This window comes from Pocillopora damicornis, chromosome 9 (genome assembly GCF_964200805.1).
Source record: "Pocillopora damicornis chromosome 9, jaPocDami1.2, whole genome shotgun sequence".
In the NCBI taxonomy this organism is placed as follows: Eukaryota; Metazoa; Cnidaria; class Anthozoa; order Scleractinia; family Pocilloporidae; genus Pocillopora; species Pocillopora damicornis.
The window spans coordinates 19,284,562-19,310,524 of NC_142678.1; the positions used below are offsets into that span (position 1 = coordinate 19,284,562).

The following is a 25,963-nucleotide window of genomic DNA, read 5'->3' on the forward strand; positions in this document are numbered from 1 at the left end:
GGCGATGCAAAGAGTATCACAGCATTTTTGTTCATTTCAGCGATAAACACGAGCTATTTGCCAAAACGATTTCACTTACCTTAACTATCGTTCTGCATTTTGAGCTACCTGCCCAGATTACTTTCCAAATCACTGTAACCTTTTTGGATGGCGTTCTTTCCTCAAAACCATTTGCAGGAAATCATCATGTAGTTTCACTTTAAAAGCCAACTTCACTTGATCCACCATTGTTTCCGCTAAAATTTGTGCGTCGTAATTGGCTTGATATCTCAACTCCCAAGAAAACCCGAAGTAACCATAGATTAACTGATATTTTCTTCCTTCCTTGAAATGCCTCTAGGATTTGTTTCCACTTGAGGTCAGGCATGACCATTATCGCTTGTGAGGCAAGAATTTATGGTTTAAATTTTAATTATGTTTGCAGAATAAAAATTAGGGGGGGGGGGGGGCATTACGACCCCAATTAGTGTCGTCGTTTTTGTGGGATGATCGCTTTAAAATGTTCGTTCCTGTACTTTCAGATGGAATCATCTTGAACAAACCCTAAAACCCCTTCCAAGTGATTTCCTCTACACTCACATTAACACGAACCTGAAGGCGTATTTGTATGAGCAACTTCCAACAGGAAAATCATTTGCCAACTCTTTGCAGAGGAACGTCATTTTTCCGACAACCTATAGGGAAGGAGGCTTCACCACGCTGTGATAAAAAAAAATGACACTAAATGCATTCAAAGATTGTGCCGGTCAGCCTACTTTTGCCGGATTAAGAACTGATCGAGTAATAAAATATAGAGCTGCCGTGGCAAAGATATATTCTACTTAAGTCTCCAGGAAATGGTCTCTACACAAAAGTGATTGGATGTACGGTAAGGGAGGGAGGTATAATTGGAGGAAAGGGTAAAGCAAAAATTGTTCAGAATTTACAGTCCAACTTTAACCTCAGAAGAAAAAACATTGATCACTGAAAAGTTCCCCTCAAAGCATTCGCTCTGACGAACACTCGTGCCGACCATCGGCTATGAAGGACTTAAGTTCGAAACGTCAGCTTTATCAACTCTTTACGGTGGCTAATTTACGTTATAAACTCGATGACGTTGATAAAACCAAATTTTCTTGTAATGAATCCTTGCCTTTATAAGCCAAGCCCTTAGAACATCTGAAACTGCATATGATAATCAGAATTAGTATATGCTAAAACAGTGTACAGAGTTGATGGCGCGCTCTGATTGGCAATTCAAACTCTTTGACATCTACCTCCGAACACTTGCGCGGGATTTCCACACCAAATGCAGGCTATTGTATGTTTATACATTGAATCTTCAGCAAGACAGGATTGATGTAAAACTTCATCTACGGAGAGGTGCCTCTCATGTTTAATGTCACACAGTTAAAAATTATTTAGAGTATACATACCCACTGATGGCAATACCACAGACATGTATGAAATAGCAAGGTATTTTACAGTTGAGCCTAAAAGGTTCTTTTTGGGTAAATGAACCGTTCAGCTTCTTGTCGTCCGATAAAGAAATCTGGATAATTTTTAAAAATGAACGCTTAAAAATATATTTCGTGAATAAAGAGATTCGAAGGGGGTAATGAGAGGAGCATGTTATTGCTTGATCAGTAATTGCAAAGTTCAGCTGTTTTTTCACGGTTTGATCATGACGCATTCAGATTATACGTAACCACGGAATAAGTTAAAAACCCCTATGCAAACAAGGGCCTCAGATGATTGATATGACTACCTTGCCTTCATAGCAAGATATGACACAATTCTGGACCCAAAACATCAAAGGGTCATTTTTGACCTCACTATAATTGCATCAAATTTATCATGATTGAAAACTTGTCCTCTACTTTGATGTGACAGAAGTATAAAAGGAATCATGCCCAGCCCCGTGAGAGATTTGAACTCTCGACCCCTGGTTTACAAGACCAGTGCTCTAACCACTGAGCTAACGAGGCGACCACCAATGAACGGTCTCACGAAAATGGCATTGGAAAGTATAAATGACATGAGTCTGTTAGCACGCGAATTTTTTATTTTTTATTTTTCAAGACTACCAAAATGCTTCAACTTACTGATGCCCGAAGATAACTAATCATTCATGTAGGACGGCAAATCTACCAAACCAGCTCCTAAATCAGATATACCAATGAGAGATGATAGCCACTGGGGGCTATAATCAGACTGAGTGAGGGTTCAAGAAGGTGGGAAAAGTGCATTGATTGAAAATAAGCCGTTGAAAATGACGTTTTAAAGCAACGACGACTTAAAGATCGTCAGTCCAAGCTTTAGCATGTAAAAAATGTTTTTCGATTTTGTTACAAAAATAGTTAATCACGATTATGCTCAGATTAAACATTAAAAGAAGCGAAAAATTGCAAATTTAATTGTTAACAAAAGGCCTAGTGAATGGAAAATTCAGTTGAAGTTCAGTTCAATTCACATTGTCGAAACGTCTTCCATTTTTACTGACGGCTGTCGTTTTCAGGGCGGACTTTCTCTCACCTGGACGATCAGGCTACAGCGGTGTCGATTCTCGCTCCTGAGTCAAAACCATCTACCGAGTACTTTTTTTGTCTGGACTTAAGATATGTCTTGAACACCTGTTCAGATATTTCTGCATCTTGCTGTTAGCATTGCCAAATACTTTAAAACATTTACTTCAAATACTTGCCTGCATTAACTTTGGGCTTACTCTCATCCAAGGCAACCGCTTCCGCCTCTCTGTTCTCGCGGTTCAGTGCGATAGGACCTTGAGCCAGAGCGTATTTGTTACCCGGGTTGTCATGAAGAACCCCCTCGCTTCGTCGTCTTCGCTGTACGCAGCCTTGAGCACATCTTGAGGCAGGATCTGCGGCGTCACAGATTTGGACCTCGCAATGGAAAAACACAAACGCGTGGTTGCTGACGTATTGGAAGGCTTCAAGGCTCCAGCGCTGAGACTGGCTGTCGGGACTGTCATGGAATTGAAGTGTGTCATCATTGTCGACCGAGCACCTGCAGAAAGTGAGAAAATAAGACCAGTGCTGTAAAGTTTGTCGGTTACAAGTTTATCAAAAGCACTCTCACGAATCACCCTTGCTAGACAAACTTTTAACGTATTTATTTATTAATTACTGGTGAGGTTCAGTTTTGTTCCGTGACTTGTAACTGAGTGGATAGTGGTGTTAAAGTTGTAGCTAAGAATCAAACCTTAAAACTACGAATCCAAAGTTAGAACTACGCATCCAAAGTTCACAAAGGTAACTTTGGATCCTTTGTTATAACTTAAACAGAAATATCCACTTTTTTTTCTTTCATTTATAATGGTAGTCAGAGGCCACCGTAGTTTTGACTGTCTCTTGGGATAAAAGCTCGAGTGATTGGAGAGATGCATGCCCTCTAATTAGTTTCAATCAATCAATGAATACTTTATTTAATAAAATGAGAGGGGAATATTTTGGCTCTTCAACGAAACTATTGAAGTTGATTTGGAAGAAAGAAAGAAAAACATTTTGGTAAAAAGAATCAAAAATGTTGATACTGGCTAAAAAATATATTGTTCTGGACGTTTTGGCTACTACTGTTGCCTTCTTCAGCAAAGATAAAAATGCAAAATGGCTAACGGCGTCCTGCTTAGTATATTATTTATGTCCACGATGTGTGATAAAACTAAATCTCGAAGGAATTTTTTAAAGTGTAACAATATACCAAACAGGACGCCGTTAGACATTTTGCATTTTTATCTTTGTTATAGAAGGCAACAGGAGTAGCCAAAAACGCCCAGAACAATATATTTTTTGGTCAATGTCAACTTTTTTCTCTTTTTAACAAAATTTTTTAATATGCCTGGCTACACACCGAATATTTTTAAAGAAAAACATAGTTAAAAAAATAGTAGTTGCAGAAGTAAACCCTCGAGGTTACAAGAAAACAGTTATTCTCCTTATCCTCAAGTTTTCATGACATGAAAAATTTGTTATTCCTTCGCCTTCAACTTTCAATTGGCAATGGATTTTTTGAGGCAAAACTTGAACACCTCGTTTAAGTCATGGAGCAAAAAACGTAATGAGAGTTACCTACCCGTCTTTAATAATATCATATCTGGGCTGAGAATTCCTGTCCTGATAGGGGGTAGCATAGCAGTTCAGGGCTAAGATTGACAATGTTGAGTCCTCGCTATCGACACGGGTTTCAAAGTACACTCGTTCACGGATTGTGAATTCAACAGGGAAGTCATCCTGAGAGAAGGGAGCAATGAATCTGATGGAAGGAAAGAGTTGAAATACAATTAGACCTTACTTCTTGAGGCTTGCGTCTATTCGACATGAACAAGTAATTTTCTTGAAGAAAAGCGATGTACAAACTCAGAAAAGTTAGTAATAATTTTATGCTAAAATCCATGTTTGGAGATTTAAATGCCGAAATGGGCCTTTCTGGTGTTAAAACGTCCTCTCGGTCGCCACTTTGTATCATTATTAAAATCCTTTTAAGCACATTTTGGTTTCAAAAGTGTCAGTCGAAAAATTGGATCGCACTCATCAGCATCTTTCTAACATCTTGGCTTTGTGGTGATTATAAGGGCAAATCAAGAGAAGACAACCCTTAAATTTTCAGTAATTGTATCATTTTAAATTTTGAATAAGCTATGCGCAATAATTTGAAAATCGTAATTTGATAGACTTCTTTTGGAGCTAAAAATTAATTTCGACAATCTTTTCAGCACTCGCAAATTTCCTTGAAGGAACTGCGCAATTGCAAAAATTATGTAGGTTAAGATCGAAAACGCATTACATCGGAATCCAAATCTTATCATGTTTTTCAAAACAACAGCCACACAGTGTCGTGCCTCTAACATAAAGTTATCTTTTCCCCCACAAAATACAACTATTTCCTCAAGAAAGGCTTTGTGTTCGACCTCATATCTAGAAAATGACCCAGACCATATTCACGATTGAATAGATTTGTCTTACTGAGAACTTCGGAACAAATCCAAACTGAGAGTAAACTTTCCAAATCCCCTGGAAGAAAAAACGATCTTCGTGCCTGATGGCCTGATTCCAATGGAGGACACCACACCCCAATTGGAGTAAAAGCAGTGGAAGGGGATCATAGCCTGGCGCAAGCGCGTCACAATCTTGTTCTCTTCTATAGGTATTTCGGACACCATGTTGCTGTATATAACGTAATCCTTATTATGCTTCAAAATGGTACCACACTTTCCAGTTTCGGTTTGAAGGAAAAAGTGAGTCTTGTTTTCAGTGGCTGTGCAGTTCGCGTCTATTAGTCTCAGGTGTTCACGGTCAAGACCCAAGAGGAGAGACTTGGGTAGAGTAATAGTCATTTCGTCTTGGCCACAGTCTACTTCCACTCCTGCGGCTGTTGAAATAAAATATCAGATTTCATTTTAAGACTCTACAGAGGTAAGATGCCAATATGGCTAAACGCTTAAGGGCAACATACAGAATACAAAAACAGAAACCTGTATTGTCAAAATCTGACTGCGACATTAAGTAGCTGCGAAGGATAGTTGATTTATAGAACAAAAATGCTCAAAAATAGGTCACCAATGATAAATAGTCTCTGTGCTTAAAAAAGACGAGATTTTTGATTACTTCCCTCACTCTCTCCCAAAATGATTTTTATTGCCATTTCCCTCACAGTCACGTCGCCGTCATATTATAATCGTGTAATCTGCGCAATTGCTCAAGGCTCTAGACGAAGGAAAAACTTGTACTTTGAAATATACGAACAACTTTCGTTTAAAATCTGACAGGGATGTTAATTATGATAAACCCGTATTTGGCAAGAAGAACACCAAAATTTAAAGATCAGAAAGCCGATCGCCATAGACTGTTACTTCGAGACCATCCTGTAAAGTGCTCATCATTTACTGTTTCTACCAAATAATCAAACAACATGTTAACAACCTTTTATTCAAACTACGTGGAAAATTGCTCCATTAGATTATTTCTCACCAATACAATGGCGCTTGTCTCGTGCAACGCTTAACTCTGGATCTGAGCAAGAGCAGTAGTAACTCCCCATAGTATTCTCACAGATATCTTGACAGTGGTCCTTGTTCTCCCGACACTCATCAATATCTGAAAGACAAATTTAAGCCATTCACACAAGAAAAAATTTCTCATTATATCGGTAAGGAATATGATGAGCGGGAATCGCCATTTATCGAAAATATATTCCTTAAAAAAAAACAAACAAACAATCTTGAACAAGTGAAATATTCACCGACTTGGCAGAGATCGCCAGTGACACCGGGAGGACATATGCATTTGAAGGTATTGTTCCCATGATCCACGCAAGTGCCATTGTTGGCACAGGGATATTCTGAACAGGGGTCTAAACCTTAGAAATAAGGATAAAAGTTAAAAGGCAGCAAATGGAATTGAAACATACCGGAGTAGATTACGAAACCTCTCATGCGTGACGAAACACTTTGCCTACGTCGAAATTCTCACATCAAAAAAGAGTAAGATTCTCGGAAGTGGAGTTTCAAACTTGAACAAGTGAAATACTCACCGACTTGACAGCGATCACCAGTGACACCGGGAGGACATATGCATTTGAAGGCGTTGTTCCCATTATCCACGCAAGTGCCATTGTTGGCACAGGGATATTCTGAACAGGGGTCTAAACCTTAGAAATAAGGATAAAAGTTAAAAGGTAGCAAATGGAATTGAAAGATACCGGAGTAGATTACGAAACCTCTCATGCGTGACGAAACACTTTGCCTGCGTCGAAATTCTCACATCAAAAAAGAGTAAGATTCTCGGAAGTGGAGTTTCAAACTTGAACAAGTGAAATACTCACCGACTTGACAGCGATCACCAGTGACACCGGGAGGACATATGCATTTGAAGGTATTGTTCCCATTATCCACGCAAGTGCCATTGTTGGCACAGGGATATTCTGAACAGGGGTCTAAACCTTAGAAATAAGGATAAAAGTTAAAAGGTAGCAAATGGAATTGAAACATACCGGAGTAGATTACGAAACCTCTCATGCGTGACGAAACACTTTGCCTACGTCGAAATTCTCACATCAAAAAAAGAATAAGATTCTCGGAAGTGGAATTTCAAACTTGAACAAGTGAAATACTCACCGACTTGGCAGCGATCACCGATGACACCGGGAGGACATATGCATTTGAAGGTATTGTTCCCATTATCCACGCAAGTGCCATTGTTGGCACAGGGATATTCTGAACAGGGGTCTAAACCTTAGAAATAAGGATGAAAGTTAAAAGGTAGCAAATGGAATTGAAACATACCGGAGTAGATTACGAAACCTCTCATGCGTGACGAAACACTTTGCCTACGTCGAAATTCTCACATCAAAAAAGAATAAGATTCTCGGAAGTGGAATTTCAAACTTGAACAAGTGAAATACTCACCGACTTGGCAGCGATCACCGGTGACACCGGGAGGACATATGCATGTAAAGGTACTGTCTTCATTATCCACGCATGTGCCATCGTTGGCACAGGGATATTCTGAACAGGGGTCTACACCTTAAAAAAATATGTGATAAAAGGATAAAGACCTCCGACGAAGGTATAAATTTCTGGCGTAAACTGCAAAAGTTCTCATTAGCGAGGAAACATATCGTTTGCTGTATACATAAATACATACACGCATACATACATACATACACACATACTTTATTGGCTCGTCCACGCGGGGCTTTTCAGAGTGAATGTTACACTACAAGTATAAAGTGCTTGAAGACCCCAACTGGAATTAAAAAGACTAGTTGGCTATTTACTCAGCGCAGCCGAGGGGTTATACTCGGTAATTTAGTGTTAACAACTGGGTTGAAAACGTAAATTAGCCACCGTAAAGGGTAAAAAGGCTGACGTTTCGAGCGTTAGTCCTTCGTCGGAGCAATTAGAGGAATTGTGGGTTGTGTGTGGATTTATATGTAGAAAGTGGAGCTACGCCATTGGTGGGAGTTATACTCGGGGCAACCGAAAACCAATCGAGTGAGTAGCAGGGCGGAGGACTTGAGTCCGAGACCACCAGATTACAAGTCCAGCGCCCTAAGCACTCAGACACGCCGCCCCAATAGAGAGTTTCAGCTTTCAGGGAATGGAATTTTAAGTCTTCTCTTCTTTTAAAAAATCTGTCAATTTCTACGTCTAACGTGTAAAGTTTTTGGCCGTTTTACGGCTAACGGTTAACCCCATTGACACCCTCGTGAAAGAGAAATGTTAAATACGTTTTCTTTCAGAAGAAGGCGAGGGTAACTCAGCGTGATCGTGGTGAGCGGCGAAAGTCTGTCTGTCTCTTAAAAATATAGAAGTATGAAATGACATGCAAGTTGGGGCATAGTCGGTTGCGTAACGCATCAAGACCAGACTCACGCAAGAAAAATGTTTGATGATTATAAAAGAGGATATTCAGAATAAACTTCACAGGGTACTCACCACCGGTCGTTGTGGATTCATATTTCGCTTCAAATCCACGATCAACTGTTTTTCCAGGATGGAACATCACAAACATTTGGTTTCCACTCGACAAATGAGTTTCATTCCAAGACGACCCCTGACAAAATCGCCCAAGCAAAGGCGAACTTGTTGAACCACCATCATAAAGCTCCACATAAGAACAAGAATCCGAACAATGACTGTCTGAACACTCACTTAAGACAAAGTCAGTAAACGTAAACTTTACAATTTTGTCAGCTGGCGCGGTAATGTTCCAGGTACAATTTCTGGACGCAGTGTAGTTACTCTTTGGGTAGTTTGTGCTGCTTATTTCCCCGCTGCCTGAGAGAGGAATTGCTTCCCTGGGACAAACTGCAAACAATGAAAAAGGAGCATGTGAGTGTGACAGAATAAGCATAGACTGTTCCGAGCGTTCAGTTGATAAAACGCAGTGCCATATTGAACAGCGCGAGAGTAGCAGAGGAGTGAAAAAACGAGGGAGGGGTGGGTCATGTTGTAAAATCAACTTCTTCATTTCCCGACCAGACCCAAACCCCATTCTCTTTTTCATTACGCCGCTAATATTGTGCCCTTGGCTATTTCGCTCTGTTTTACTAACTGGAACGATTGGAACAGGCCAGAATAAACATGGATTGGTGATAGATATATGGTTTCTTTAACAGATGCCGTCAAAATGTGGTAAGAACAAAAAAGTGGTACGGGAGGCGCTGCCAAGTGTCACTGATGAACTCAGTGTGACATCATCTGGTATCTCTTCCTGAACAAACGGACAGCAACGTGGAATCTAATTGTTTCATATACCATGAAGAAGCAAATTGTTGTAAATGGTGAAGTCATTTATGCCTCTGTTCTCCAACAGGTGATAAATAACATCTAGTCAAAATGCTTATCACATAACTGTTGATTCGACCAATGGTCAAAATCTATACAGACCAAAACGGCTCAAAACTATATTCTTTAGGCTGATACATTCCAATATGGTGTTTATAAGGACGTAGCCCCAAGGCAAGAATATGAATATTTGAAACTCATCACGGAGACTAATTTACATTATCAACTCAGTTGTTGAAACCAAATTATCTTGTTATACTCTCCGACCGACGCAGCACCACAGTTTCTTTGGAAACTTACCACCTTTATTTTTTAGGTTAACATGGCTTCCCAGTACGTTACCGCTTACACTATACATCAGAGATGTTCGCATTCACCCTGAGTTGATAACAGAGAGAGCCCCCACTCTTATTAACTAAGCTCCTTATCATTTCTTGTATGGGTGAATTTATTGCATGTAACATCTTCTCTCAGCGAACTCTTAGATCCCACGAAGTTGTTCCCTCTACTTACTTGGAGGACTGTAGTTCAACAGTCTGTAAGTTGCCTCAAATCCGTCAAAATCCATGCTTGTGTCATCGGACACAAACACCACCCTCAGGCTTTCGTGCAGTGAATAAAATATGACAGGAATATCCCTTGGTGTACCACATAGTTTTCCAGGCGGCACTTGATCACTGAAGCTATTCTGGACTTCCATATAATCACACGAGCAAGCAATGCCACCACAACGTTGAATATTATCGTCTGGTAATGAGAGCTCAACATGGTATCCTTGCTTCCCTATAATCTTCCAGCTACATGTCTGGTTGAATGGATAGTTTCTTGGATTAAAGGGAGTGGAGAAAGAACCTGATGTTTCATCGAGGACCACATCTGTTGGGCACACTGAAAAAAGACTGCCAGCTTTAGTAAAATGCATCTTATTTACTGTAAAAACTTAATTTACTAAATGAAAAATCTTAACGAAGCTTCATTTTCTCCGAAGACTGTTCTAATTTTGATGAGGTTTACAATCCACTGTGGTCAACTGAATGATTTCAAATACCGCCTACAGCTCCTTTTCCGTATGTTGGCGGTTTCCTACTTTAATCAATATAACGATTGTGAAATACAGCAGCTTGCGTTGAAGTAAAAGGCTTGACTATATGCATTTTTTTTCTACAGCCTATAGCTGTTCAAAGATTGCTTACTTTATTATTTGCATGATCACTCGAAAAAATTCCCGCTCAGTTTAATAGGGGTACATGCTCAATATACTTCTATACTTCCGGTTAATAAACTACCATAGAAGAAAATTAAAGCTCTTACGTGAATCTCCATCTATCGCCTCAAAGGTTGCATTGAACCCTTTGTTTACAGGGCCGGTGCGAGATTCAAATCTTACTTGAATGAAATTTCCCTCAGAGTACACAGGAGGGGGAAGCTTTTGACCACAGATCTTAAAGTCATTAGGATTTCCTCCATGAGAGGCAACGTTTGTGATGAAGACTCGGGCACTATCTGCTGCCGCTCCAGCACAGTCATCGTTTTCACCTGCTACCAGGGTAAAATTCAAGAAGGTCAGTTTGATGATTTTCCCACCGGGTACGGTGATATTCCAGGTACAAATCCTGTTTGCGTCATAGTTGTTGGGAAAATTGAGGCTGGAAATGTGACCACTAGCAGCATTAATGGACTCTCCAGGAGGGCCGCAGGCTGAAAAAAAGGTATCTTTTAGTTACTCTTTTGGTTTCTTACTCCAGACGAAAGAATTCCAGCAAAATCATACATGTTCAATACACCCAAACCGCTACGATTCGTCTACGGTCGTTGACAAATCCACACAGCGGAAGTCGAATCGTGTGTTAACGTACCGGAAGTCAAGGGGCGTGAGCAATAAGTGAAAATAAGTAGCATGAAAAGAGAAAATGACAACATAACCTTCCACGTTCTTAAATGGTGAAACGGCCGGAAGTCCATTGTCAGAATATTATAAATATTAAATTTAACCTTCTTCCTTCCTAAAGCGTTAAACAAGGGCATTAACTGTTGACGAATCGACACGATTCGTACGGGTCGACACGACTCGTCATTTGTAAAGTCGATCCGTCTCTCCGGAGGTCGATTCGCAAAAGAAGACAATACATACTTAAGCGTTAAATTAGAGTATTCAATGTTGACGAATCGACACGATTCGCGTGGATTCGGCATGTGATTACCTCGTTTCTACGTGGTTTTTTTTTTTTTTGAAAACGACAACTTTGGAGACGTGCGACCTGACAGCAATATGGCTGGCTTTTACGAAGATCGTGTTGGTTTTTTCGTATTTTCACAGTCCTTCATTTTGTAGGAAAGAGCTTTTTAAACTTATTTGGTCTCACATCGGTTGTTAAGAAGTATGCCTGCGGAGATAAAGAGGAATTTGTCGGTGGGAAGCGGAATAGGCTGGATGGCGACGACGCTTTTGTCTGTGAAACAGAGAGTTTGTTATATTTATTTCCCGAGCTTGGCGATGTTGAGGTTCGTCTCGCGGAATATTTTCTAAGTGTCTTGCAAATCAACTTCCGGTATGACGGGTCGACATAAACTGAGACGAGTAGTTCGACTCAAGTCGAGTGGAGTCGATTCGATAACATTTTCAACAACCCTCGACAGTTACTTGCGAAATATTTTCCAAGTGTCTTGCAAATTGACTTCCGGTATGCGTTTCCATATAATGAGGGATAGTTTATCAGATTTTCGATTAACCACGAATCGACTTCTGGCAGAACGATTCGCAAACTGCCTTTGACGAGTCGTAGCGGTTTGGCTGTATTGGACAACATGCAGCGTGCAGATATCTTTTCAGCCAGACCTACACACCTGGGCTCGACATCAAGCAAAGAAACTCGAAAGAGAGCTGTGTACCAACTGGCTTGCACGTGCACGCAAAGGTCATGACATTCAGCGAAAACAATGGCAAATGCAGACGATAATTACGTTAAAAAAATAGGCAAATAAAATAACAGAAGATTTAAGAACTTTCTTGAAGTGTTTCCTTGAAAAAACAGATAAACAATCACGCAGTCACGCTACAAATATTACTTCTGCGTGGAATTTCTTGATGGTGGAAAGTGGAAAACACATTTTCCAGTCTTCTTTTCTGGAAACATAGCGCAGTTAATGAATTTTATGGAGCTTTTGATATTTCTTTTCAAATGAGAGAGCAAGGGTTTCCCGTCATCCACGGTCTGCAAAAGTTGTTACACACGGCAACTTGTACGTAAACAAGCACGCGACATGTGACTTTAAAATCTCCCCTCCTGTTACAGTTTCCTCATTGTGAACTGTGCGATGATGTCAATAAACGATCAAATTATAGACTGATGAATGTTTTGTTCCGCACTAAAGCCCTATTTCCTGTTTTTAGCAAATCTCCAAAGTAATAAACGACAGAATAAAGAAACGCTACGATATTCTCATCGATTTTTCGCCTACATGCGTCTCTCTAAACGAGAAACGATTTTTTTGATGGTTTTCCGCAGAGATGAAACGATGGATTATAAAGGGGAATCAAAAGTAGTGTTGTAGCTTCCTGGCAAGGGAAATATTTGTCAAATATTTGGATGAATCGAGAAGTCTGAGAACACGGTCGTTTATTTGCCTCTGTTGATTGACAAGCCATCACTGAAAAAACTCAGCGATGATCGGCAAGTTTTTGTACCTCTATTCACCTCTCTCTCTCTCCCTCTCTCTCCTCTCTCTCTCTCTCTCTCTCTCTCTCTCTCTCTCTCTCTCTCTCTCTCTCTCTCTCTCTCTCTCTCTCTCTCTCTCTCTCTCTCTCTCTCTCTCTCTCTCTCTCATAGTTATTTAAAGCGGAAGAAAAGACTTGGCTCCAAGGCTCAGGTGCTTAATACTCTATGCCGCCGTTTTGCGTTTTAATGGCTTGCGCACTTTATTATCTTTTTACTATATTAATTAGCCATTATAACCTTACTATCCCCGAAGCCATTTGGAAAACTTTAGTGTTTACTGACTCACAAACATTTTGAGGACCGAGTTTGCGGAACGAAACGAAGCTCTCTTATTAAGCGATAGAAATATCCAGCATATATATAAAAACATGTTAATTAAAAGCGGATCAAAACGTCACTGAACAGAATTTTCCGGGTCAAGCAGAACATTCTATTTCTTGAGACTTACGCCATAGCTGCCAATTGAAAAGCCGTATCTTTTGTTTCTCACAGAAAATAAAAATATTTGACTAATGAGTCATTCAAAATTAACATTTCTTAAGGTTATAGAGGACGTGTAGGTGAAGGGAAGTTAGAGAAGGAGGGATGGTGGAGGGAAGGGTGACAGGGGACTGAAGAAAGAAAGAAAGATAAAGTCTACTATCATTATCAATTTAACGCGAGCCCTAATAAATTTAACATTTCAAATAAAAAAATTCTGTATTGTTTCAAAATTGGAGTGCACATTCTTCGATATTTTTTTTTTGATGCCCTCCGGTGACAATGTTGAGAACTTAGGAGTGCTCTCTATGAATCAGAAATGTATTGTCTTCCTTGGCATTTAAGTCGCGCAAACTTGATGAGTGAGTGGTAGATTACAGCTAATTTTGGCCACGAAGGAAATGAAAAAGAAGAGGTATCAGCCTATCATTGATCTCGACTAGGATTCCAGTCGAGAATTAAGTGTTGTTTTCGAAGACCAGTATTCTTGTGAAGTTTTTACGAGATTTCTTGCATATTAGCACATTTTTCGTAAATTTGAAAGTAATTTTGCAGACTTCGTCTGCGGCGCAATGAGGCCATTGTTGAGAGATGTCAAGGAGGAAATAAATAATCAGGGCCGGAGCCAGACTTCAGAACAAGACGAGGCAAGTTTCGAGCACCGAATGCCGAAGGTACGAATTCCGTGGAATTTTTCTTCAGAAAAGTCAATTTTGGGCCAAACCTCATGCTAGCCACAGCCCATGATAATCAGCAATACTTTTATTTCATCTTACCTTCGAATTCAATTCCATTTGCTGAGAATGCCAAAAGTAGGAAGATTACAGAAAGCAGTATTCCATGTTTCAAGTTCATCTTGAAGCCAAAAGGTAAACAGCAATACCAGACAAACTTGTTTACTGTTAACACTCGTCGTCAATATTCTCAATAACCTCTCCCACGCTTTGTTCGCCTTAATGTAGCGTTTGACACGGTTCATGTCCCGATAGACATTGGATTAAAACGTCTTTTGTTTTAAATACAATAGAATGGTTTTCCTGATGAAATATATGATTAGAAACTGGAATAATAAAGAGGAAAAGTTAGTCCAACGTTTCAATGAGAGCGTGCAAGAATGAAGGATTAACGCGTACGCTTCCTTTATTTTGTTCGTCTGTGAGCAAAACTGAAGTATTTAAAACTAGTTCAGTTTCATCGTCATTTCATCGGCTGGTTACGGCAATTATGTAGTGCACATCGTAGAGAAAGCCATCTAAGCAGTGAACTATAGATATAAATAGTTAGTAGTTGAAGTTTTACGAAACATCCTTGGAAAGTCTTCATTTTGAGCTAGTCTTTTGCTTTCCATGGCAAAAAAAATACATATCTTCAAGAATTAGTGTGAAACTGGAAAGTTTCACACTAAAAATGACAATAAAATAACAGAAGGTTTAAGAACTTTCTTGAAGTGTTTTCTTGAAAACACAGATAAACAATCACGCAGTCACGCTACAAATACTAATTCTGCATGGAATTTCTTGATGGTGGAAAGTGGAAAACACATTTTCTAGTCTTTTTTTCTGGAACATGGCGCAGTTAATGAATTTTATGGGGCTTTGATATTTCTTTTCAAATGAGAGAGCCAGGGTTTCCCGTCGTTCACGGTCTGCAAAAGTTGTTACACACGGAAACTTGTACGTCAACAAGCACGCGACATGTGACTTTAAAATCTCCCCTCCTGTTACAGTTTCCTCATTGTGAACAGTGTGATAATGTTAATAAACGATCAAATTATAGAATAATGAATGTTTTGTTCCGTACTAAAGCCTTATTTCCTGTTTTTAGCAAATCTCCAAAGTAATAAACGACAAAATAAAGAAACACTACGATTTTCCCATCGATCTTTCGCTTACATGTATCTCTCTAAACGTGAAATTTTCCATTCCCACAAGAAATCTTCAAAGTTTTTCAGTTGTTTTTAGCTTTCATGATCAATTATCTCGTATAAAGAGCTAAAAGATGTAGGTTTTTCTGGTCAAGGGACCGCCTAGAGCCAGAATTGCGTGACGGTTGTAGTTGAGAGAAACTTATCACAATCGCAGATTTTAAAAGGCATCCAAGACAAAAACACGGTAGTGCTCAAAGATTTTTTTAATGGTGTCCAGAGATGAAATGATGGATTATAAAGGGAAATCAAAAGTAGTGTTGTAGCTTCCTGACAAGGGGAGATATTTGACCTCAAAGTTGTCAAATATTTGGATGCATCGAGAAGTCTGAAAACACAGTCGTTTATTTGCCTCTGTTGATTGACAAGCCGCCAATGAAAAAACTCAGCGATGATCGGCAAGTTTGTGTACCTCTATTCACCTCTCTCTCTCTCTCTCTCTGTCTCTTATAGTTATTACTTAAAAGCGGAAGAAAAGACTTGCTTCCAAGGCTCAGGTGCTAAATACTCTATGCCGAGGTTTTGCGTTTAATGACCTCTAAAATTACAGTGACCTTCTTTCGTTCAGAACTGGCAAAAAATTTTCATTTTAGCACCTACGTTCAAATAACTTAGCTAATCGTTAATCTTTTGTATTTAATGAAACACAAAATGTTATAGAATCAAGATAAGTCGCGTCAGAGAACGCTTAGTTATAAGTACAGTTAATGGCTTGCGCACTTTATTATCTTTTTACTATGTTAATTAGCTATCAGTCCAAGAGCGCTTCTGCAAGGGCCTTTTAATAACTTTATTATCCCCGAAGCCATTTGGAAAACTTCAGTGTTTATTGGCTGACAAACATTTTGAGGGCCAAGTTTGCGGAACGAAACGAAGCTCTCTTACTACGCGATAGAAATATCCAGCATATATATATAAACATGTTGATCAACAGCGGATCAAGACGTCACTGAACCGAATTTTCCGGGTCAAGCAGAACATTCTATTGCTTGAGACTTACGCCATAGCTGCCAATTGAAAAACCGTTTCTTTTTTTCCTCACAGAAAATAAAAATATTTGACTAATAAGTCATTTAGAATTAAACTTTCTTGAGGTTATAGAGGACGTGCAGGTGAAGGGAAGTTAGAGTTGGAGGGATGGTGGATGGAAGGGTGACAGGGGACTGAAGAAAGAAAGAAAAAAGTCTACTATCATTATCAATTCAAAGCGAACCCTAATAAATTCAACATTTCAAGTAAAAAAAGATGACAAGTTACTGTATTGTTTCAAAATTGGAGTGCACATTCTTCCATATTTTTTACCATGCCCTCCGCCGATAACATTGAGAACTAAGGAGTGCTCTCTATGAATCAGAAATGTATTGTCTTCCTTGGCATTCAAGTAGCGCAAACTTGATGAATGAGTGTTAGATTACAGCTAATTTTGGCCACGAAGGGAATGAAAAAGAAGAGCTATCCGCCTATCATTGATCTCGACTAGGATTCCAGTCGAGAATTAAGTGTTGTTTTTGAGGACCAGTATTCTTGTGAGGTTTTTACGAAATTTTTTGCATATTAGCACATTTTTCGTAAATGTGAAGGTAATTTTGCAGACTTCGTCTGCGGCACAATGAGTCCATTGTTGAGAGATGTCAAGGAGGAAATAAATAATCAGGGTCGTAGCCAGACTTCAGAACAAGACAAGGCAAGTTTCGAGCGCCGAAGGTCGAAGGCACGAATTGCGTGGAATTTTTCTTCAGAAAAGTCAATCTTGGACCAAAATAAAGACGAGGCAATTGCCTCGCCTTGCCTCATGCAAGCTACGGCCCTGATAATCAGCAATACTTTCATTTTATATTACCTTCGAATTCAATTCCATTTGCTGAGAATGCCAAAAGTAGGAAGATTACAGAGAGTAGTATTCCTTGTTTCAAGTTCATCTTGAAGCCAAAAGGTAAACAGCAATACCAGACAAACTTATTTTCTGTTAACACTCGTCGTTAACAGTCTCAATAACCTCTCCCACGCTTTGTTCGCCTTAATGTAGAGTTTGACACGGTTCATGTCCTGATAGACATTGGATCAAAACGTCTTTTGTTTTAAATACAATATAATAGTTCCCCTGATGAAATATATGATTAAAAACGGGAATAATAAAGAGGAAAAGTTAGTCTAGCGTTTCAATGAGAGCGTGCAAGAATGAAGGATTAACGCGTACGCTTCCTTTATTTTGTTCGTCTGTGAGGAAAACTGAAGTATTTAGAACAAGTTCAGTTTCATCGTCATTTCATCGGCTGGTTACGACAATTATGTAGTGCACATCGTAGAGAAAGCCACTTAAGCAGTGAACTATAGATGTAAATAGTTAGTAGTTGAAGTTTTTACGAAATATCTTTGGAAAGTCTTCATTTTGAGCTAGTCTTTTGCTTTCCATGACGAAAAAAATACATATCTTCAAGAATTAGTGTGAAACTGGAAAGTTTCACACTAAAAATGGCAATAAAATAACAGAAGGTTTAAGAACTTTCTTGAAGTGTTTTCTTGAAAACACAGATAAACAATCACGCAGTCACGCTACAAATACTATTTCTGCATGGAATTTCTTGATGGTGGAAAGTGGAAAAAACATTCTCCAGTCTTCTTTTCCGGAAACATGGCGCAGTTAATGAATTTTATGGGGCTTTTGATATTTCTTTTCAAATGAGAGAGCCAGGGTTTCCCGTCGTTCACGGTCTGCAAAAGTTGTTACACACGGAAACTTGTACGTCAACAAGCACGCGACATGTGACTTTAAAATCTCCCCTCCTGTTACAGTTTCCTCATTGTGAACAGTGTGATAATGTTAATAAACGATCAAATCATAGAATAATGAATGTTTTGTTCCGTACTAAAGCCTTATTTCCTGTTTTTAGGAAATCTCCAAAGTAGTAAACGACAAAATAAAGAAACACTACGATTTTCCCATCGATCTTTCGCTTACATGTATCTCTCTAAACGTGAAATTTTCCATTCCCACAAGAAATCTTCAAAGTTTTTCAGTTGTTTTTAGCTTTCATGATCAATTATCTCGTATAAAGAGCTAAAAGATGTAGGTTTTTCTGGTCAAGGGACCGCCTAGAGCCAGAATTGCGTGACGGTTGTAGTTGAGAGAAACTTATCACAATCGCAGATTTTAAAAGGCATCCAAGACAAAAACACGGTAGTGCTCAAAGATTTTTTTGATGATGTTTAGAGATGAAATGATGGATTATAAAGGGAAATCAAAAGTAGTGTTGTAGCTTCCTGACAAGGGGAGATATTTGACCTCAAAGTTGTCAAATATTTGGATGCATCGAGAAGTCTGAAAACACAGTCGTTTATTTGCCTCTGTTGATTGACAAGCCGCCAATGAAAAAACTCAGCGATGATCGGTAAGTTTCTGTACCTTTGTTCCCCTCTCTCTCTCTGTCTCTCTCTCTCTCTCTGTCTCTTATAGTTATTACTTAAAAGCGGAAGAAAAGACTTGCCTACAAGGCTCAGATGCTAAATACTCTATGCCGAGGTTTTGCGTTTAATGACCTCTAAAATTGCAGTGACCTTCTTTTGTTCAGAACAGGAACAAATTCTCATTCTAGCACCTACGTTCAAATAACTTAGCCAATCGTTAATCTTTTGTATTTAATGAAACACAAAATGTTATAGAATCAAGATAAGTCGCGTCAGAGAACCCTTAGTAATAAGTACAGTTAATGGCTTGCGCACTTTATTATCTTTTTACTATGTTAATTAGCTATCAGTCCAAGAATGCTTCTGCAAGGGCCATTTAATAACTTTACTATCCCCGAAGCCATTTGGAAAACTTCAGTGTTTATTGGCTGACAAATATTTTGAGGACCGAGTTCGCGGAGACCGAGTTTCAGGGGGACTGAGTTTCTATCGCTCATAAAGCGATAGAAATATCGAGCAAACAGATATAAACATGTTGATTAAAAGCGGGATAAAACGTCACTGAAAAGAATTTCCCGGGTCAAGCAGAACATTCTATCGCTTGAGACTTACGCCATAGCTGCCAATTGAAATGCCGTTTCTTTTGTTTCTCACAGAAAATAAAAATATTTGACTAATGAGTCATTCAAGATTAAACTTTCTTGAGGTTATTGAGGACGTGTAGGTGAAGGGAAGTTAAAGAAGGAGGGATGGTGGAGGGAAGGGTGACAGGGGACTGAAGAAAGAAAGAAAGAAAGAAGTCTACTATCATTATCAATTTGAAGCGAACCCTAATAAATTCAATATTTCAAGTAAAAAAAAGGAGGTTAAGTTGCTGTATTGTTTCAAAATTGGAGTGCACATTCTTCGATATTTTTTACCATGCCCTCCGCTGATAATATTGAGAACTAAGGAGTGCTCTCTATGAATCAGAAATGTATTGTCTTCCTTGGCATTCAAGTAGCGCAACTTGATGAATGAGCGGTAGATTACAACTGATTTTGGCCACGAAGGAAATGAAAAAGAAGAGCTATGAGCCTATTATTGATCTCGACTAGGATTCCAGTCGAGAATTAAGTGTTTTCGAAGACCAGTATTCTTGTGAAGTTTTTAAGAGATTTCTCGCATATTAGCACATTTTTCGTAAATTTGAAAGTAGTTTTGCAGACTTCGTCTGCGGCGCTATGAGTCCATTGTTGAGAGATGTCAAGGAGGAAATAAATAATCAGGGCCGGAGCCAGACTTCAGAACAAGACAAGGCAAGTTTAGAGGGCCGAATGCCGAAGGCACGAATTCCGTGGAATTTTTCTTCAGAAAAGTCAATCTTGGGCCAAAATCAAGACGAGGCAATTGCCTCGCCTTGCCTCATGCTAGCTACCACTGCGTGAAATAATCCGAATACGGTCCCTTATATATGTAGGTCTTATATAGTCAGTACACAAAGTCGTGTACGGGATCTATAAGGAGGTGTCATGATGTATAAGGTACTGTTTAAGGATCAGTATACGTCAGGCTATGCCAAGAAAATAGCAGGATCTTATACACTTGTAGCAGGATTTCTTATATGCCAGTACTCGTTTCAGTATACATGTTGTATACTGAAGGAATTATGAGGTATACTGATTATGTTCCCAAATTGTCGCGTCAATTTTCACAGTTACTACTTTATGACCAGAAACTTGACTCCTGGTATTCAAGAAGTGAACGGTCAGCCTGTATACTTGCGCGATGGTATGGTGCAAATGGTTTGGACACAGCTTCAGTGGATCTGCGGCCAGGTGAGTTTGTACATGTGGTTCAAATGTAGTTATGATTTTAAATTTTTCAAACTAGTTTGAATTGTTTATTCTTTTGTTCCAAATTTTTTGCCATGACTTAAAGACCTGTAGAAAAATACTGCCAAACCAGTTTGAAATCATTTTGGCCTGAACTTGACTTGTGAGAACAGTGAGGTGCGATAAGGGGTCATACTTTACCCTATTTTCTAAATTAAATGCTAGGCTCCAGATAAATGCTGGTTTTAGTTGAGAAAATACAGTGTATTTATTCCTGTGGACTTAAAAAAATGCAGAATATACATGTCCTTGTCAGAAATATTTTGGCTCTCCAAAGAATTATTAATGGAGACAACAGTGATATAATGTAGAGGAATACTTTTTCTTTTCCCCTTGAATCTGTCTTGTGGCAATTTTTTTCACTTCCCTTTTATAGTTGCTGCAATAAATATTAGAAGGTAATTTAGTGTTAACAACTGGGTTGAAAACGTAAATTAGCCACCGTAAAGAGTAAAAAAGCTGACGTTTCGAGCGTTAGCCCTTCGTCAGAGCGTTTGCCCTTCAGTGTCGTAAGATTTTCAATCAAAGCAGACTTGTTTATCTCCTTTTATGGGCTTCTGTGTTTGAATCTGTATAGTAAATACTTTATTGACAAACAAGCTAAAGGAGAACCAAACCCAACAAACATCTGCTTAAAAAATGATTGAGCATGCCCTTTGCTGTTATTATCTTGGTATATTTAGATGCAGAGGACAATAATAGTAAATACTTTCAGTGTTTGCAACTTAACAGTCTTGCTATGTATCACATTACAAAGCAATACTCTACATATATATAAGAAGTAAGATTCACTAGATCTTAGTGAATCTAAGTTCTTAAGCTTTTTGTACAGAACATAGAAGATTACTACATGTATGTTTATAGCACTCATCCTCTCTACTATTTCCTCTTTCTCTTACAGGGATTGTCCAATACTTCTTCAAGCACTCTATAACCATCCGTTCCCCAACTGGTGAAAATGTGAACCTACCTTACACACTGGCTTGTGTTCATTGGTACAAAGTTCACCCTCATGCAAGGTTTTACTTAGGTTTACCAATTCAAGCATGCCTGCCATCATTTGAAGTTGAGTCAGTGGCAGCTTTTATTCCAGTAATGAGGATTGATAGTATATGTGGTGTAGCTGAGTTGAGCTACAACTTAGGCACTGCTAATGGTAAAGAGAAAATTGTTGTGGCTGTCCCTCTTGACCTTAAGTTACATGTATGAATATTAAAGGCAATTAGAACTTTTAAAACTAATTTAAAGCAATTAGAACAATTGAAACTGAACTTATATTGTTTGGGCAGTGTAATGCTCTGCAAAGGGTGATCAGAAATATGTAAGATGCTCTGAAAGACTTGTGAGGTTAAGTAATGTTACTTAACCAGACAGTAAACAAGACTGTTTTGTCTCTAACCTTAGTATCCAAATATGCTTATTTTCTGAAAGCTGATGATGTTGCCATTTGGCTTTGGCATTCTCTTTTGTCTGGCTATAATTGAAGAAACCATGCTTTCATTTGTAAATATATAGTTTTTTTCCCTACACATACATGGTCAGTGAAAATTGGTTTTCAGTCAGTAGAAATTCTTGGATTTTTTTTTTATTCCAGTGGGTGGCAGCAGGTGTCTGCTTTAGATATTGTAAAAAGAAGTTTGAAACACCCGGTTTTCACCCAACTAGGAGTCTACTGTAATTGTTGGAGTCATTGTTTTTTTCTGTTAGTTAAACTGTTCAACACAAGTGTATATAAGTTAGCTTACCCCCTGAGGTCAAGTGAGTGGCCCTATATATTTTCATCAGTGGTGGTTTGCACTGTAATTCTTAGCAATACAGTTAGCAAATAAATGAAATTTTACTTTAATAAACAACTGTATGGTGATGGTAGTGACCTCTAGCGGGATAGTGCAACTTTTTGCCTTTATTCTTGTGTGGGTTTTTTTGGCAAGATTCTTAGCTTTGGACTATAGATTATTTTCACCAAACTTAAATCATAGATTGTATCAACTGATTGGACTGTGTCAAATGACCAGACTGACTACAGTCATTACTCAACTTCCTCAAACAATCACAATGTCTCAAATGATCAGAGGTTCACTGATACTGACTCTCTAAAATGACCAAAGTGCTTCCAATGATCCAAATGGGTAAGATGAGCTGACTGGCTAAAATTACTAAAATGACCAAACTGGTTAAAATTCCCCAACTGCCTCAATTGTCCAAACCTTTTCAATTGACCCAATTGCCTCAAATGACCAAACTGGTTCAAATAACACAACTACTGCAAATGACCAAACCAGCTCTGTTGACCCAATTGCCTCAAATTCCCAAACCAGTTGAAATGACCCAAAAAACCTCAAATGACCAACCATTTCAATTGGTCAACCCAGTTGCCTCAAATGACCAATCCAGTTCAATTGGTCAACCAAATTTCTTTGAATGACCAAGCCAGTTCAAATGACTCAACTGGCTGAATGACCAAACCAGTTCAAATGATGCAACTGTCTCAATTGGCCAAACCGGCTCAAATGACCCAACTTGCTGAAATGACCCAACTGGCTGAAAAGACCAACAGCCTCAAATGGCACAGCTGCCTCAAATGACACAGCTGCCTCAAATGGCACAGCTACCTTAAATGGCACAGCTGCCTCAAATGGCATAGCTGCCTCAAATGACCCAACTCACTGTAATGACCAAGCTCATTTAGATGACAAAATTGGTTCAAATGACCCAACTGCCTCAAATGGCCCAATTCTATAAATGACTAAACCAGTTCAAATGATGCAATTTTCTCCGATGACCAGTCAGGCCCAAATGAGTAAACTGATTACAATGATCCAATTGTTTCAAATGACCCAACTTGCTGAAATAGCACAGCTGCCTCAAATGACCCAACTGGCTGAAATGACCAAACTCACTTAAATGCAAAAATTGGTTCAAATGACCAAACTGCCTTAAATGACCCAATTGGATCAAATGACCAAACCCTAAAATGATGCAACTGTCTCAAATGGTCAAACATGCCCAAATGACTCAACTGGCTGAAATGAAAAAATTGGTTCAAATGACCCAACTGCCTCAAATGGTCCAATTGGATGAAATGACTAAACCGGTTCAAATGATGCAACTGTCTCAAATGGCCCAACTGGCTTAGATGAGTAAACCGGTTCAAATGATGCAATTTTTTGAAATTACCCAACTACCTCAAATGACACCAACTGGCTGAAATGGCCAACTGCCTCAAAAGGCACAGCTGCCTCAAATGGCTCAGCTGCCTCAAATATAATGAACCAACAGGCTCAAATGAGTAACCAGTTTAAATGATCCAATTGTTTCAAATGACTCGACCACCTAAAATGACCCAACTTGCTAAAATGGCACAAGTGGTCGAAATGACTAGCTGCCTTAAATGGCACAGCTGCCTCAAATGACCCAACTGGCTGAAATAATCAAACTCACTCAAATGACAAAATTGGTTCAAATGACCCAACTGCCTCAAATGACCCAATTGGATCAAATAACTCAATCAGTTCAAATGATGCAACTCTCTAATATTGCCAACCAGCTCAAGTAAGTAAATCAGTTCAAATGATCCAATTGTTTCAACTAACTAGCAACTAGCTGAAATGACCCAACTGGCTGAAATTACCAACTGCTTCAAATGGCACAGCTACCTCAAATGACCCAACTGACTGAAATGACAAAACTCACTCAAATAACAAAAATTGTTTCAAATGACCCAACTACCTCAAATGGCCAAACAGGCTGAAATGACCCAACTGGTGAAAACGGCACAGTGTTGTCTAAAACTGCCAAACTAGCCCAACTGACCAAACCCATTCAATTTAAATGATGCAACTTCGTCGAATGATGCAACTAAGTCAAATGGCCCAACTGCTTCAAATGACCCAGCTGCCTTAAATGGCCAAACTACCACAGGTGACTAAACCGGTTTATCTGGCTCAAATCACGCAACTGCCTCAAATGACCCAACCGGCTGAAATGATCAAACGGACTCAGGTGACCCAGCTGCCCTTAAAGGCCCAAGTGCCTCAAATGAACAAACTGGATTAAGTGATCGGACTGGTTCAAATGATCAAACTGGCTTAGGTGACCAGCTGATACAAATAACCTAACTATCTCAGATGGCAAAACTGGCTGAAACGACCCAACTGAAATGCTCAGCAAGATACTCAGATTGCACTACCAGCTCAAATGACACAAGTCCTTCACATCACTTACTCAAAAGTGCTCAACTCGGTAAATAATGAATGTACAATAACATGCCCTAACACTTAGTATTAAGTCATAAGTATATTTAACAGTATACAAAACAGTGAACACTTGCATCCTGAAAAAATATTTTTGAAAAGTGGAAAAGTGAAAAACGTCTTACAGCTTTAGGACAAGAGTGTCTTCAGCAGCTATGGGTAAGCAAATTAAAAGCTTTGGAATAACTGGTAAAATGACGGATATACGATGTCCTTACACTTGGTACACAGTTATGTGTAATTAACAGTATCCAAAACAGTATGCACTTGTGTCCTGACAAAGTTGCTGAAGAGTGGTAAAGTGAAAAATCTCTAACAGCTTTAGGGTAAGAATTTCTGCAGTAGTTATAGATGAGCAAATTAAGAGCTTTGGTATAATTAGTAAAAATAGTGGATATACAATATCCTTACACTTAGTATACGTCTATGCGTAATGATCAGTATACAAAACAGTATACACTTGTGTCCTGACAAAATTGTCGGAAAGGGTGCAGAAAAATTGCTTTTCAGTAAATTTTTAGTGCAATATATACGCAGTACCTGTATGCAAGTAAATTTAAAGCATTATAATGCTTGGTGAAAAACTGGATATATGGTGTCCTAATACTTAGTATACGGTTATGTGTAATAATCAGTACACAGAACAGTATACACTTATGTCCAGACAAAATTGTCGGGAAAGGGTACAGAAAAAAACTGCCTCTCAGTAAATATTCAGTATAGAAATATCTTCAGTAGTTGTTTATAAGTAAATTACGTAAATTTGTAGCTTCATAACAATTGGTGAAATACTGGCTATACGATGTCCTAACACTTAGTATACGGTCATGTGCAACATCTAGTATACATAGGAATAAGGAATCAAACATATACTGATCATTACTCAGTCCTTATACATCGATGTCCTTATATGTCAGTATATCTCTCCGTGTACGTCATGTATACGGGCTCATTACACCCCCTGATATTTGTTAATTCACGCAGTGTACAGCCCTGATAATCAGCAATACTTTCATTTTATATTA

The 25,963-nt window shown here is 38.9% G+C and overlaps 2 protein-coding genes and 1 non-coding gene across 5 annotated transcripts in view; 1 reads left to right on the forward strand and 2 right to left on the reverse strand.

Annotated features, from left to right (window-relative positions):
* Nucleotides 1–1,894: 1,894 nt before the first annotated feature.
* Nucleotides 1,895–1,967, reverse strand: Trnat-ugu (transfer RNA threonine (anticodon UGU)). The gene has a single exon. It is a non-coding gene; the product is annotated as a tRNA-Thr (tRNA).
* Nucleotides 1,968–2,026: 59 nt separating this feature from the next.
* Nucleotides 2,027–25,963, reverse strand: part of LOC113665981 (uncharacterized) — a 62,922-nt gene continuing 38,985 nt past the window's right edge. For 2 of the 3 annotated variants that reach the window (XM_089182646.1, XM_089182643.1), the window contains 9 exons: nucleotides 7,403–7,519; nucleotides 7,112–7,228; nucleotides 6,820–6,936; nucleotides 6,529–6,645; nucleotides 6,238–6,354; nucleotides 5,967–6,092; nucleotides 4,962–5,367; nucleotides 4,072–4,251; nucleotides 2,027–3,006 (listed from right to left, as the gene is read on the reverse strand). In XM_089182646.1, coding sequence (XP_089038772.1) covers nucleotides 2,667–3,006; nucleotides 4,072–4,251; nucleotides 4,962–5,367; nucleotides 5,967–6,092; nucleotides 6,238–6,354; nucleotides 6,529–6,645; nucleotides 6,820–6,936; nucleotides 7,112–7,228; nucleotides 7,403–7,519 — 1,637 coding nt within the window. In that variant the 3' untranslated portion in view covers nucleotides 2,027–2,666. The remainder of the gene's footprint in view (nucleotides 3,007–4,071; nucleotides 4,252–4,961; nucleotides 5,368–5,966; nucleotides 6,093–6,237; nucleotides 6,355–6,528; nucleotides 6,646–6,819; nucleotides 6,937–7,111; nucleotides 7,229–7,402; nucleotides 7,520–25,963) is intronic. The other variant, XM_089182645.1, reaches the window with a different exon arrangement.
* LOC149040511 (uncharacterized) lies at nucleotides 20,460–22,529 on the forward strand. Its single transcript, XM_089183103.1, has 2 exons — nucleotides 20,460–20,628; nucleotides 21,587–22,529. The coding sequence occupies exons 1-2, from the start codon at nucleotides 20,460–20,462 to the stop codon at nucleotides 21,892–21,894; spliced, it is 477 nt and encodes a 158-aa protein (XP_089039229.1). The 3' UTR covers nucleotides 21,895–22,529.